Genomic DNA, 14,885 nt, shown 5'->3' on the forward strand with positions numbered 1-14,885 from the left:
TCTTCCTAAGAGGAAAAGCCTCGGTGGTTGCAGGAGGAATTTACCTTGTGCTGGTCTTGCCCAGTGAACACTGAGAAGTTAGCCTTCCATTGCCCCAGGTGTTTCAGAGGCTTGCTTGTCCAAAGACAAGATGCCTGTCTGCCTTCTCTGCAGTTCCCTTCTGGTTCAAGGATTCTATGATGCTATGAGTTCATCACAATGTGCAATGTTGCCTAGATACCTTGGAGCTTCTTTCTTTTTTTAAGAAACCAGAGTCGGAAAGCAAGGAGGCTGGGGAGCCTTCTTATACCTGCCCAACATGCTGGCAGGATAAGTCTGGGAGAAACTGGTGGCACAGCTGCCTGAATCTCTCGCCAGATCCTCTCTCCAGGCAGGGTGCAAAGGAAGAGACTCCAGTGGCAGCATAGGGGTAGGAGTACCCCAGGAATCCCAAACTTGTCTGCTCTTAAGGGGTTGGGCCATCAGTGTAAACAAAAGCAAAGCAGACTCATATTGTAAAAGAACTTTAATAGAATTATTGTGCATAGAGATAGAAGAAAGGATAATAGTTTCCCAATAAAACACCCAAGATTACCCATCTCTTCATGGGCAAATGCCCAGCCAAATGGGGTTGGCCTGCAGCAGGGTCATTAGGCCTGAAAGTTTGCTGAGTCTAAGGCACCTTTTAGCGGAGAAACACAGGAAAGGGGCTCTGAAGCAGGTCCCAGAAAGCTGGGATAAAAAGACAGACTATGAGAAGACGATGGCTGCCATTGTCAGCATCCCCACATGTCCCTCACCCATGTCTTTCTCAAGTGTCTCTACGGGTCTCTCCTCCACATATCTCCCTCTCAGACGTGTGGAGAAGACATGAGAGTCTTATGTACTGAGGGAAACACTTCATTTATCACTAAACAATTGCAAACTGTTAAGTTTTTAAAACGAAGAGTGATGGGTCAGATTGGCTTCATGCAAATAACCCTGAATCAGTACAGATGCCTTCCTGGTGGTATCAGGGTGCAAGTCGAGCCACAGAAGCAAGAGCCTTCTCCCTCTTTTTCCCCAGGACCCACCTGCCTTCTATGTTATGTACCTTCACCTGGCCACTCACCTGCCCAAGTCAGGCAGGGAACATGGCACCTCACCCTGCCATGGTGTAATGTAATGAACACCATCGGGACCATTAAGAGAGGACTGCGAGCTGGCAGAACGTACCAAGGAATGGAAGTGGCTGAAGCAGCCTAGTGGGGAGCTCGGCTGGTCAGGCCACATGAGCAAATGATATGTATGTTTCAAGTTCAGCAGCTGCAGAACCCAAAGTCACATAGAATGGACAGTTCAGGTCTCATCTGAAACGTGATTTCTCAGGGCACATGCTTTGGTTTTACAAGTTGGCCCCTTTTTGATGCAAATATGCCAAAAGCAGAGACTTAATTTCATGCCCTTGGAATGAAAAGAGCACCAGGGAACCTGGTGTTCTCTTTCAACCTTCAGGAAGGTGAAGTCAGTCAGAAGCCTGCCTGTTGGTCCCTGACCAACTCAGCCACCAGAGGAAAGGCTGGTCAGTACCCAAGGCGCAGCCAGCCCTACCCTGAGGGTTCCTAGTTCTCCTTCTGTGCCTGCTGCAACCTCTTGGCTACAGCAGTGATGAGAGCTGCTCCCTTCCCACTCCCATCTTCTGACAGCATGAATGTCACATCGCATTGAGGGGCTAATTCTTTCACAGTTTCTTGCAATATCCGAGAGAAGCTAGGAAAAAGAGAAACATCATCAGCCTTGACATACAGGATTGGCATATTAATAAATGATTGCAATCTATCTTGTTCCTTCCAATTTGCTTCTCATGGTTCTGGAACAGTTTCTTAAACAACCTCTTAAACAGTTTTTAATTGTCCCTTTTATTGGGTAACTATTAATGCTAGAGACTATTCTAGGAGCTTTATCCTGGATTATCATCAAAGTTTAACAAATAATAGCTGAAATTTTTATTAATTTTTAATAATAATATTTATTATTATTATAAAATAATATGATATTTATTATTATTTTTGTTATTTTCACTACATATATACTACATAAATACCCAAAAATTAAGAAATTTGTCCAAGTTTACATACCTAGTAAAGTTATTAATATTCAAACCAAGTTGTTGTTTTTTTTCTTCCCAAAGTTCTCCCTTTTTTTTTTTTTGCTCAAATTTTTATTTTGGAAATTTCCAAACTTATAAAAAATGGAATGATTAGTGCAGTGAATATATATATATGTATATATATATATATATATATATATATATATATATGTATGTATATACATTTTGCAAAATTGAAATTTTGCCCCATTGGCATTATCTGTCACTCATTCATCCATCCCTCTCTCCCTGCATTAATTTTCCCCCCAGAAAACACAATCTTACTATGACACTTGGTCTCTCTCAACTATCTTTTGAGGTTTAAATCCATTAGAATGGGCCTCTTGGGAGTCGGTTACAGGACTCAGTCTGTGGGATCTAAATGCATTTACCGGAGGCCTGGGGCCTAGACCTCTGGTCCTTTGATCTTGAGTTGCCATGAATGGTGGCCAGCGGTCATCTCGCAGAACAGGGTCTGAACCTGACTCCAAAACACGGCCAGGGGTCAGCACTGGAGCTCCCTGGGGCTCTACCAGTCCAAGGGAGGAAAGGGCTTGAGGCCTTATGGAGGCACAGGAGGGTGTTTAGCACCAACCTGCCTGGGAGAAAGGAGGAAATGGCTTGGCAGTCACTGCTCTATCAAGTCTTTTCTCTTTCTAAGGATTTTAAATTTTTTACAATTCAGTGTTTTTTATAGTATGTTCAAAAAGGTGTGCAACCATCACTACTATCGAATCCCAGAACATTTTGAACACCCTGAAAAAAGAGGGAGAGAAGGTAACAGACTACAGGTGATTTGGTGGTGGGACATCACAGTGGCAATACCGCTAAGGGCATCCTAGTATTACCTCAATTAAAAAGAATAGATTTTTTTTTTGGGAAAAATAATAAATTTTTATAGACAGAAGGAAAGAAACTGCATACTCATTAATAGTCACTCCCCATATGCATCCCCCCTATAAGCCCCCCAACAACTGATCTACTTTCTGTCTATAGCGCTGCCTAATCATAATAGAATCATTTATGTCACCTTGTTTCCAGCTTCTTTCGCGCAACATGATGCTTTTTGAGGTTCATTAAAGTTCACTACTTTCCTTCCATTTTATGAGGAATATTCCCTTGCATGGCGGTATCACATTTTGTTTTTCCACTCATCAGGTTATGGACATTTGGGTTGTTTTTCCTTTTGACCATCATGCTGCTATGAACATCACCAGCAAATTTTTGTGTGAACATGTTTCCAGTTTGCTTGGGTACACCCAAGAAAGGAATCTGGATCATATGGTAACTCTGTTTGTCTTTTTGAGGACTCACCCAACTGCTTCCCACCAGCAGTGTGTGGGGGCTCCATTTCCACCACCTTATCAATACTTGCTATTGTCAGTCTTTGAGCATTTCTTCCTGTGTTTATTGACTATTTGTAGACATTCTTTGGAAAGATACTTATTGAAATCATTTCTCCATCTGTTAATTGGGTTAGTTGCCTTTTTATTGTTGAGTTGTGAGTATTCTTTATGATTCTAGATGTAAGTCCCTCATCAAATACATAATTTGCAAATATTTTCTCCCATTTTGCCTGCTCATGTATCAGTAATTTTGGATAATTATTCATAAGAGGGCAAAGGATCAAGGATGACAGTAATGCTATTCAGGTATATCTTTCAGCACAACTAGACATTTTTATAAGCTTGTTAATACTTTTCCTTTTCACCACAATAAAATGTACAACATTAAATGAAAATAACAGTTTGCATCACTGCTGTTTTGTGATTCCCATGTTTCTGTAAGCACTATTTAGCTTAATCACAACAACCAGTAAGGTAGATACAATTGCTATGTTCATTTTGCAGATAAAGAACTGAGGTCAAAAGAAGGTAAGAAGTTGCCCAGCTTTTCTTTTCTTTTTTAAAGATTTATTTATTTATGCTTACAGAACTGGGGTACAGGCCGGAGGTGTGGTGGGTAAGAGGATTCATCAGAGACAGAGTGGGGAGCAGAATAGGCAGATTGACAAAGTACACTGCTGAGGGGAGCAGCAGGTGGGTCAGAAGAGGTCTGCCACGCCATGTGGGTCAGCTGCCTGGCCGGGGATCAAACTCATGCTTCAGTGGCTTCAGAGACCTTCAAAATATGGTGCTTTAACTAGTTGCATCAGGGAGAGTCCAGCCTCCCAGCTTTTAAGGTGGGGCTAGGATTCAAACTCATGTTGCTAAAAAGGGCACTTAATTCTTCTGTCCACTAATTCTGAGCTAAGAAAATTATAACCAGGGCCCTCCCTGGTGGTGCAACGGGTTAGGATGCAGCACTGCAAGCTGGCCACAGCTGCTTCAATGTAAGTTTTGATCCCTGGCCCGAGAGGTGGTCCACATGGCGCTGCAGACCTCTCCTGACCTGCCCACTGCTCCTGTCAGCAGTGTACGTCATTACTCAGCCTGTTCTGCTCCACACTCTGTCTCTGGTGAAGCCTCTCACTGTCCCTACACCTCTGGCCTGTACCCCAGTTCTGTATGCATAAATAAATAAATCTTTAAAAGAAAGAAAATTATAACCATACTTGAGAAATGCCCTCTCTTGTACAAAACTTCCAATTCTTATTCCTCCACTGTGAGGTTGGGTGGAAATATGTTAATAATCACTTATATGTATTGAGAGGTGTGCAACGCACGTTATATCACGAACTCACCAAACCCGTACATACGCAGCTCTCTGAGGTGGAGATATCAGTGCTAGGGAAGCTGGGGTTCCAAGAGGATGCCTGATCTGCCCACATCATGCCACTAGGAAGCCACCAGAGCACTACACACCTTTTCTGTCAGATTCAACTGAGTCCCCACTCAGCCTCAGCACCCTCCCACCCTGCCTGTCAGACACTCACTGTGGGTGCAGCTTGTACAGGGTGCCGTCCACGCCTACAGTGATCTTCAGGTGCTGAAGCCCCTGGTCTTCCCTCCTTTTTTCCACAACGGCAGCCAGGCCAGCACCACAAAGCTGGGCTGCCCGCCGGGAAACGGCCCCACACACCTCCTTCACCACAATGCTGTCCTCGCATGTGCTGTCCAGGCCGAGCTGCTGCAAGATCCCCCTGACCTGGAGGAGGGCCAGCCGATCACTGCAGGCAAAAGAGCAAGATTCAGGACCTGCTTTCTGAGGCCTTGCCACATGCTCTACACAGTTTACAGCCCCCCACTCCTAGATTCCCTAGCAGGAAGGAGGAGAAAATGATCTAGCTAATGGCTAGGTAAGAAGAGGATGCTTTAGAAGTTGAGACTCCAGAAGGTTCTGCCACTCTAAGAAGTCCCTTTACCTGGAAAACATAAAATGTGGACATCTCTGTGTTGAGCATATTCAAGTGTATTATCAGAGTTATCTTTGGGGTTAAGCAACAGAGCAATGACTTAATCTTATAAAGGAAATTTGTGCCCAGAGAGGTGAAGCAACCTGCCTCAGGTCACACAGCATAAACAGGTTAAATAGTAAAGGTGAATTTTAAACTGCAAAGTAAGGGTTCTTCTCCCTGAGAATCACTGTCCTATGCATTCAACAAATGCTTTTAAATGGGCCACAGTCAGCACAACATCTTCCAAAGAGCACAATATGGCTACCATCTTTTTATTCCATGAAGGGTTAAAAAGAAAAAAACCAGTAGAAGGCAAAGTACCCAAGTAAACAACTCTTACATGACAAAAGCAAACATTTCTGGAGGCACAGACAACTTGCACTTCTCCAGGAGTAACTTGGTATTCAGGCCAATACAAAAGCAGGCAAAGACAGCTAATCTGTTTAGCTATTGCATGCAAGAGAAAAACTATTTCTCCCTACAGCAAAAGAGAATACATCTGACTACCAAAGGTGATGACTTTTAACTTGAATTTTTGGATCTGATGAGTCGAAGGCCAGACTAAAAAGGATACCCAACATCCACATATCAACAGGTCAGAACCACAGCATTTCTGCTGCTAATACTGCAACTGATTCTACCCATGCCCCTCTGGTAAGCAGGGACTCCTTGGCAGTAGTCTGGCTAAGGTTCCTCATTAAAGAAACTTTTATTTTCTTTTTTTCCCCAATGTGATTTTTGCTTGCTGGAATCTGCCTATGAAGAATAATAGGAATATTACTGAATGAAAAAAAATTGAGAGAATTCCAAACGTGAAGCCTCTGATAACATCCAATGCTAATATGAAAAGCGATATAACCCACACATTTGCACATAACTGGGGGTTGTGGGAAATGAATCTTCTTTAAATAGTGTGTCCCTAGGGAAATGTTTCTTTGAACAGAATGCTTCTACTAAAGAAACAATTCCTAAGAAACAAATGACTATGTGTACAAAAAGAATAATTATGTTATTATATATATAATAGAATAGTATTCTAGTCAGAATTGCAGATATTTGTAAATTACAAATTAGACATTCTATACTAAGGGAAAGTTTAGTACATTATAGTAAAGAGACACAATTAACATTATGCAATCATATAAAGTGACAATTACACCAGAGTTGATATGGGGGAGTTTCTCCTTCTTAGAAGTAGTCCAACTAGTAAATGCAGGAGAGATAGCATAAATTATCATCGTTTTAAAAGAGTTAGTGAAGTCATGGATCTAGGCAATAAGCATCAGTGGCCACTAACATAAAAGACAGACTGCTCAAAGCTGCCAATGACATAATATTCAAATTTCAGCAGAGAAGCTAACCATCCATCATGGTCTAACCCTGAATTTGCAGGAAGCTGAAGGGTCAGCAGAAAAAGTTAAATGCTATCATAAGCAAAATCTGGAATATGGAAATCTTGAGCATGATCTGTTCTTCATCAAATACACAGTGAAAGTTTGGGGGTACGTATAGGTTAAAAGAGATTTGAAAATATCAACCAAATGCAAAGCATGGACCTTGTTTGGACACTGATACAAATCCATTTAAAAACCATTATTTTTCAGGGGTGATTTGGTGATGGGAAACCCGTGGGGATTACAATTGAGATGAAAAAAAAATGTGCAAAATGATGTAAAAATAAACTTTTTAATAAAAAAAAAACCATTATTTTTAAGCAATCTGAGAAATAAGAAGATGGACAGGACTTTTCACATGCTTGAAGTTTATCATTGGCAATTTCAGGTGTGATGATGGTTCTGTGGTGATGTTTTTTGTTTTTATTTTTAAGAATTTATATTTAAGAAATACATTTGGGAATTTTTATAGACTGATTGATATAAAGCATGGTATTTGTTTCAGCTTGGGGGTGGGGAAAGGAAAAGCAGGGAACATATAGAGGAAACCACTTTAGTCATGAGTTGATCAGGGTGGTGATGAAAACCTTAGATTCATTTTACTATTCCCACTACTTCTGTATATACTTAAAAGTTTTAGTAATAAAAATCAAGTAACCACCAGAATTATAATTGGGAATTTCCACAAACACTGAATAAACAGTATACGGAACATGTGCTATATGTTTGAGTTGCTAGCAAAATATGTTTGCACACATTCAAAAGCTTGAAAAGTTGAATCAAACCAGCAATATTTAGTAATAAGCATGTGAGTAACTTTTTTTCAAAACTTTTCTTTCATATTACGTACACATCACCTTTTCAGGAAGCAAAGAAGATCACTTTTCGGCCTAACCTAACTCCTGTGTAATTACTTAGGAACCCCAAGGCCCAGGCAGGCCTGCTGGCTCTGTGTACCTCTTCAGTTTGTCATCCTGATGGAGCTGGACAGAGGGAACACCCCAGGAAGCAACCTCTGCCTGACAGGGGCTGTAATACTTTAATTTCTAAACCTCAAATCTGCAGCACCTGGTACGACAGCAGCACATCCACACAGACACAGGCGAACTTGATCACACATCACCTCTCAATCTGGGACAGGAACTTGGTCTCAAAGATTCCCCTTGTTCGGAGACGCTCTGATATCTGCCCACGGAAGAGAAGACCCTGCTTAGTCAGGTCAATCAGGATCTGCCGCACAATCTCGCCAAGATACATCCCACTGGTCATCTTCTCGTATCTGTTGGTGAGAGCAGGAAAGATTGGTGCTGGTGACTCCTGAAAGGAAGGTACCCACCAGCTGGTTCAGATGGCTTATAGTGGGCAGCAGGCCCACAAAACTGCAATGCAGAAGACAGCATGGTGTGGGACAGCCAATTCTGGAGCCACACTGACCTGAGCGACCTGTAAGCTGCCGCTTGTGATCCAGGGAGTGAAGCACTGGCCCTATACACTAGCTGGGAGGCAAGTATCTGGTGCACAGTAGGAACAGAGCCAAAGTGGGTCCTTCTCTTGGCCCCAAAACCAGTTCTCCTTATTCTGTACTATAATTCTGTTCTACTGAAGATTCTCACTGGCTTTGTAATTGAAGACATTTGTTTGACTCAAGATTTTCCTCCATGAGATAATACATTAAACTGTTTTCACACACCAGGAGCGATGGAAAAATGTTAGCTCCCTCCCCTCTTTCTACCTGTCTGTGAGTTCCTTGAGGAAGGGGTAGGAGGACAGAGGCTTTGACCAGGACAGGCACAGACCAGGAACTCTGCTCAGGTGACATCTGTTCCCGCAATGAGGTCACTGCCCTGCCTGCAGAGTTAGCTGGAAAGCTGAGTGTGCCTGAGACATAGGGACTGGATTTGTGTTTTCTTAAGTTCTCGGGACCCCGCTGGTCTCAGGAACTAACACTAAAACATGTTATGGTGACTGTAAGGCAAATTCGAATGTGCTATGCCCTTAAACTCTCTCTCCAAAACTGTGAGCCTCCAGTGGATTCAGACACAAAACTAAGTCAGGAGAAACTTGCCCCTTGGAGCCCTGATACTTGAATGTTCTAGCTTGGAATTCATTGATCAGTTCCCTTTTTTTTTGAGCAACAGCTGGTTCAGCTAGTCTTCCCACACCTGCCTCCCAGCTACAAAGACAAGTACCAAGGGAAGCCAGGAGCCACCAGGGCCACATACAGCCTGGTCCAAGCCTCTTGCAATGCAGTGTCCTCAATTCAACAGTTACCAGGGTAGCCCCTGCTCAGGCATCCCAGCAGATTTCCTATCTGCTCAACTTCCGCACTTGAATATCACCTGTCACAATAAATTTATATTCTCATCTCATTTTATATACTAAGATACTGAGCTTGATTGTGACAAGACAATATGGCCAGGTAATACAACACTTACTATCTGGTGGTTTACAGAAAACTTTACAATCCCCTGCCCTAATGGATGATCCCAGGTTGTGATCAAGTCATAGCATGTTAGGTCTATCCCTCTCTAATCCCCGTTCTCTCCTATTCAGAAAAGTATGTACAACTGCCAGTGAAAAACACTTCAGTGTACGTAGTAGCTGGAATGAACCTTACGAGTGACTGTGACCCACGTGGGACATGATGTCTCAGCTGAAAACCAGGATCGTCACCCATCACCAGTGGCCAGTTCCCTACTCCAGGAAAACCTTGAGGTGAGCAACCTGGCAGCCAAGTCTTCAGAGGCTAAGGATGTTGACCTCTAAAATGGACCTCAGAAAAGCCTAAAAGTTCCTAGAGAACTCAGTGAGTCACCACATCCTACCTTGCAGCACCTGGCACAGTGATGGACATACCAATGGCCTCTGTCTTGCTTCTACAGCCACCCTTACAGTGCCTTGTGGTAGTCATAAAAAGGGACTCCATCCTTCTACTTATTGGAAATCTGTCATCATATTTGGCTTTTGTTCAAATAACATACTTCTCTGACATCAGATGGAGGGTTATAATATATACATTAGGTTGTAGTGTCTATGATATGAAAATGGCACCCTGCCTTAGATATGGTAAAGTCATAAACTGTAAAAAACACATAGACGTACACACCTACCCATCTCACCTCTGTTTGCCTGAATTCAAGGACCCCTCATCCACCTCCTTGTCATACTCTGTCCGGATGTCATCTATGCAGCCATTATCTCCGAATCCCCCCCACTCAGTGTTAATACACATTTTCCCTTCATTCCCTTCCACCAGCTCAATGTTCTTCATCTCTTCCATGTAGCACAAGTTGCTGCCTGTTCCTGGGAAGAATTATAAAGGGATTTTAGACTGTGAATGGTGATACCAATCTTAGGCAGTGGAATGCAGCAGATAGGAACTTAGAATCAGAGTCGGTTACAAATGAGTGTGTATTCCAGCTTTACATTCATAGCTGTATGGCCTTAGACAAGTATCTCATCTTTCAGAGGTTCAATTTCTTCATCTTTAAGAAGGAAATAAAGAGTCAGTATAAAGATCTGTTAGAAGTTAGTTATAAAAAAAGAAATGAAAGGCGGTCCTAAGTTTCTTCCACATAGGAAATATTCATTGAATGGTGCCTGTGATATCATCCTCTTCCTCTTCCTCCTCATTACTGTTAAATTCTAGGTACACTTGAAAGTGAACTTTCAAGTTATCATCAGCTAGAAGCCACCCTTTTTGCCATTGACCTGGCCTCAGAACTATTTTCAGCACAATAGCCCAGGCAATTATTAGAGCCAATCAAATAAGACTCACCTCTTTCCCTTTCTAGATATCGTCCACAGATGAGAAAATTCAAGATGAGAGTAAGTAACCTACTTAAGATCACAAAGCAGGCAAGAGCTGAGAAAGATGTAACCTCTTACCTGACACTGAGGACATTTCAGGATGCCCATATCCGTATTCCACTCCCAGGAAGTCCAAATAACCAAATGGTACAATTTCTCCAGATTCTGTCAATACTACCTCGTCTTGTCACTTTGAATGCCCTTCATCCCAATTTACTGGTTCAAATTCTCCTTCCTCTCACCTCCAAGAAAGTCATCTTCCAGCCATCCACCCTTGCCAATAATCACTGGCAGACTTCTCCCAAACACCCCTTAAATATTTGTGACACTTCAGGCCACTCTCCTCTTCTCCCCTTGTTTCTCTGCAGTCTTCTCCATCCTATGCACCTGACAGCTGGAAGAGGCTGAGAACAGAACATTGGAACAGAGCAAAAATCTTAACATCCTCAGCCCCAGCCCTTTCCTCTAAGTCATTCTCCTTCCTCAACAGAAAGAACAACCTTGGATCAGGACCCTTAGTGGATAAATACCATTAGAAAAGATTCAGGAATCAAAGACTTGAAATTCCAATCCAATTTCATCTCTGCCTTAGAGAAAGCTGACTTCAGAGCATCTATTTTAAAAAAGAACTTCCAAAGGATCAGAAGTGAGTAGGCCAGTGGGACATGCTTGACCACTTACCTGCAATCAGGCCAATCTCACAATTAGGATCTTCATAGCCACAGGTCATCATGGTCCCCACTGTGTCATTCACCAGAGCAACTATGTCCAGATCAAACTCCTGTAAAGGAAACAGCTCTATTCTAAGTAGACTGTGTGAGCCAAAAAGGTTCAGGAGGGACTTGCCCAAAGGGGACTGAATCATAGGGACTGGGCATGTGGTGGCAGAGCTCAGGGGTCCAGGAGAAAATACCCCCCTAACCCCTGACATGAATCCCAACATCAACATACATTTCTCCTCTTGATGGCTTCTCTGAGCAGATCTACCACATCTTCCCCTTCACAATCAGTAGCCTTGAAGCCTTTGGTCCATCCAACGAGCATTCCCTGAAAGAAAGGAGAAGAAACTGTTTGAGCAACAACCAACATCAAAGAGATGCAAGACACTGTAACTGGCTGCTAGTCAAATGCATGTGATTTTGACTGCTTCCCTCTATGCCCTAACACTGGGCCCAAAGTCATCACAGAGCACAAAGCTCAGACAAGGTCTACTGCCAAGTGGAGTAACTGCAGCAACTCATATTCACCCAGAGTCAACTTGCCATGAGTGGAGATAGGAAAGGCCTGGATCATAGTCATCGGACTACTGATTTATCCAAGACAGATTAAGATGTGATAAAAGATAAAGATAGAAAATGTGGCCCTCCCTGGTGGCGCAGCGGGTTAAAGCACTGCACTAAGAAGCTAAAGCCACTTCCGCATGAGTTCGATTCCCGCCTGCACTGGAGGTGACCACATGGCGCGGCAGACCTCTCCTGACCCGCCCGCTGCTCCCCTCAGCAGTGTACTGCGTCAATCTGCCTGTTCTGCTCCCCGCTCTGTCTCTGGTGAATTCTCTCACCCTCCGCATCTCTGGCCTGTACCCCAGTTCTGTACAAATAAATAAATAAATCTTTAAAAAAAAAAAACATTTAAAAAAAAAAAGATAGAAAATGTACATCAAAGCACTGTTCCACAGTGAAAAAATAGAGGCATGCTCTCAATGCCACAATATGCATCCAGCGTCTTGTACATTAATGCAGGAAATGTTAATTTAGTCATAGAAAAAAATCACTGCTGTAAGAGAACACTGAATGTTAGAAAATAGTCGCCATTAAGTGAGAGACATTAAACAAATACAAATGGCGAATTCTCCTTTCATTCTTTAAAAAAAAAAATCCTCTCTCCTTCTCTGTCTCTGTCTCTCTCCACCCCACCTCATCCCCACATCTGGAAAAAAAGCTTGGAACAATGCATATACAAGGGGTCATTGATTGTAGTGATTCTCTCTGGGTACAGATTATGGCTGCCTTTTGGTCTCTCCTGTTGTATTTGTATTTTCTAGTTTCCTTAAAATCAGCATTTAAATTTTTTATATTTAGGAGAAAATTTTAATTTTTAAAAGACAGGCACCATTACAATATTAGCAATATTGGCAAGAGGCAGGAATGAATCTAGCCTGGCTCTGAGAGCCTAGTGCTAGGGATGAGGTGAGTGTGGGAGTAGGGGAAGTATCTAGATCAGACTGCTGAAATCAGAGAGGCTGCCAGCAACTCTGATGGCAGTGTCACCAGCCATGCAGGCTGGAGGCCACCTCCCCCTAGGTCTGCAGTCCTCGTCACCCTCCTTCGCTCCACATCCCAGGGGAAGCTGGGATTTCTTGATCCTTTCCTGGTGGGTATATGTAAAACATTAAAGCAATCTCCCCAACTGAAAAATCTCTTATTATTTGCCATTACATAATAATATGCTCTTCTCTCCCCAGCCATTGGTGGCTTTTCTCTCAGCTGTCATTGGTCTCCACCCTCCCCCACCCCACCCCTTAATTGTGTCTTCATAATTGCTGGAAAGAAGTTGTGCCCTGGATAGACAGAAGCCCCGTGTCCTGGGTCAGATGGAGCTGCTGTGTCTTGGTACCCATAGATTGTTTAGTACCATGGACAGCAGCATGTAGCTTCCCCACCCCCCCAACCCCACCCTTGTGCGTTAATTTTAATGGTAACATTAACACAGTAATGCATTTTAATTAAAGCATTTTTTAATTAAAGCATTACTGATAACAATAAAGTGCCATTTAACTCCCTATCATTTCAATCTGAGGAAGGATCATTATAGATCTTTTCTGTTTACATTTACATAATTTTTTTCCAAAGATTTAGTCATTTATGCATACAGAACTGGTGTACAGGCCAGAAGTACAGGTGATGAAGTACACTGCTGAAAGGAGCAGTGGGCAGGCAGGTCAGGAGAGGTCTGTCTACCACGCCACATAGATCACCTCCCTGGCCAGATATTGAACTCGAGCTGAAGTGGCTGTAGATAGCTTCGTAGTGCTGTGCTTTAACCTGCTGTGCCACCAGGGAGGGCCCTACTGTGTGTGAACTACTGGGTGCCATTCTTGCTGTCATGAGTTCTCTAGTTAACTGCTGTGCTGACCAGAGCCCTCCCTGTCACTCATGAGTGGTGTTCTGTGTTAATACCAATCCTCGGGGGTTAGTTGATGTGAGTCTGTTAGAGAAAAAGAGTTCTGCTCTCCATGAGCTGAATGGTTCTTTTATTCAAGAATTCTAAGGAAGACCTTGTGTAAGCTTTGGTAGTGTTATGAATAATTTATTGTAATTATTATCTTTGATGTTCCTCAATTTCAACTCAATTAGTGTCCATATGATAAATGCCTCCTGAAAGTCTAACATGGTAAGCTTTCATTTCTTGGACATTAAAAGCCCTGCAGCCTATTGTGTGTCCCTGTTTACTGTGACTGTGCAAAAGGACAGGTAATATTTCTGCCAAAATATTATAGCTGGCTTGTTTATTACCACTTTCTATCTCTCTGTAATGTGCTTTGATCTCTCTTTAAGGTACTCCTGTGCATGTGTTCCTTTATTGCATAATACCCTAAATTCTAAAATTCTTTTGTAAACTTCAGTCAAAAAAAATCATAATGAAAATGGAACATAATATGTAAATTAAGTAAGTGGCTCCAATTGCCTGAGCAAGTATGTAAATGAGCAGTAAGTCACAAATACTTGGAGATCCCCTGGTGAAAAAAGCCTGCCAGCCTGATGGCAAGCCTAGTGGGTGTCTTACCTTGTCAATGCTCGTCTGTTTGCAGGGGAATGAGAATGTGAAGCCCAAAGGCAGTTGTGCTCCCTTGAGGCCCATGTAGTCCAGAAAGTCAGCAATGCACTGCACAATGTGGTCAAATAGCTGCAGGAGAGGGTAGCAGTCAGACCCAACTGGCAGTGATATGGGGTGGGGGCTGGCCCTTAGAAAACCCTGCCTGGCATTTACCTCCTCACCAGTGCCCTGCATGATCTCTAGAGGGATGGCAAAGATCTTGTTGTACATTCTCACTGACTTTCGTCCGCTTCTGATTTTCACCAACAGGACCCGGAAGTTAGTTCCCCCCAGGTCTAAGGCAAGGAACTTCCCATTTTCTGTGGGGGAGAAAATAAGGGGAGACATTGAGAAAGTACACTCAACCAACATGCAGAGAGCAGCACTGGTGTGGAGGCTTTGGCGGGAAGAGACAGAGCAG

At 42.8% G+C, this 14,885-nt stretch overlaps 1 protein-coding gene across 1 annotated transcript in view; it reads right to left on the reverse strand.

Annotated features, from left to right (window-relative positions):
- Positions 1–554: 554 nt before the first annotated feature.
- The window catches only part of HKDC1 (hexokinase domain containing 1), a 37,249-nt gene continuing 22,918 nt past the window's right edge, over positions 555–14,885 (reverse strand). Inside the window, exons 11-18 of the mRNA XM_004680822.2 lie at positions 14,639–14,784; positions 14,435–14,554; positions 11,600–11,695; positions 11,330–11,429; positions 9,958–10,141; positions 7,962–8,117; positions 4,983–5,216; positions 555–1,728 (exon numbers count right to left, since the gene is read on the reverse strand). Of these exons, the coding sequence (XP_004680879.1) occupies positions 1,581–1,728; positions 4,983–5,216; positions 7,962–8,117; positions 9,958–10,141; positions 11,330–11,429; positions 11,600–11,695; positions 14,435–14,554; positions 14,639–14,784 (1,184 nt within the window). The 3' untranslated portion in view covers positions 555–1,580. The remainder of the gene's footprint in view (positions 1,729–4,982; positions 5,217–7,961; positions 8,118–9,957; positions 10,142–11,329; positions 11,430–11,599; positions 11,696–14,434; positions 14,555–14,638; positions 14,785–14,885) is intronic.

This window comes from Condylura cristata, unplaced genomic scaffold (genome assembly GCF_000260355.1).
Source record: "Condylura cristata isolate star-nosed mole 26May11 unplaced genomic scaffold, ConCri1.0 scaffold00011, whole genome shotgun sequence".
In the NCBI taxonomy this organism is placed as follows: Eukaryota; Metazoa; Chordata; class Mammalia; order Eulipotyphla; family Talpidae; genus Condylura; species Condylura cristata.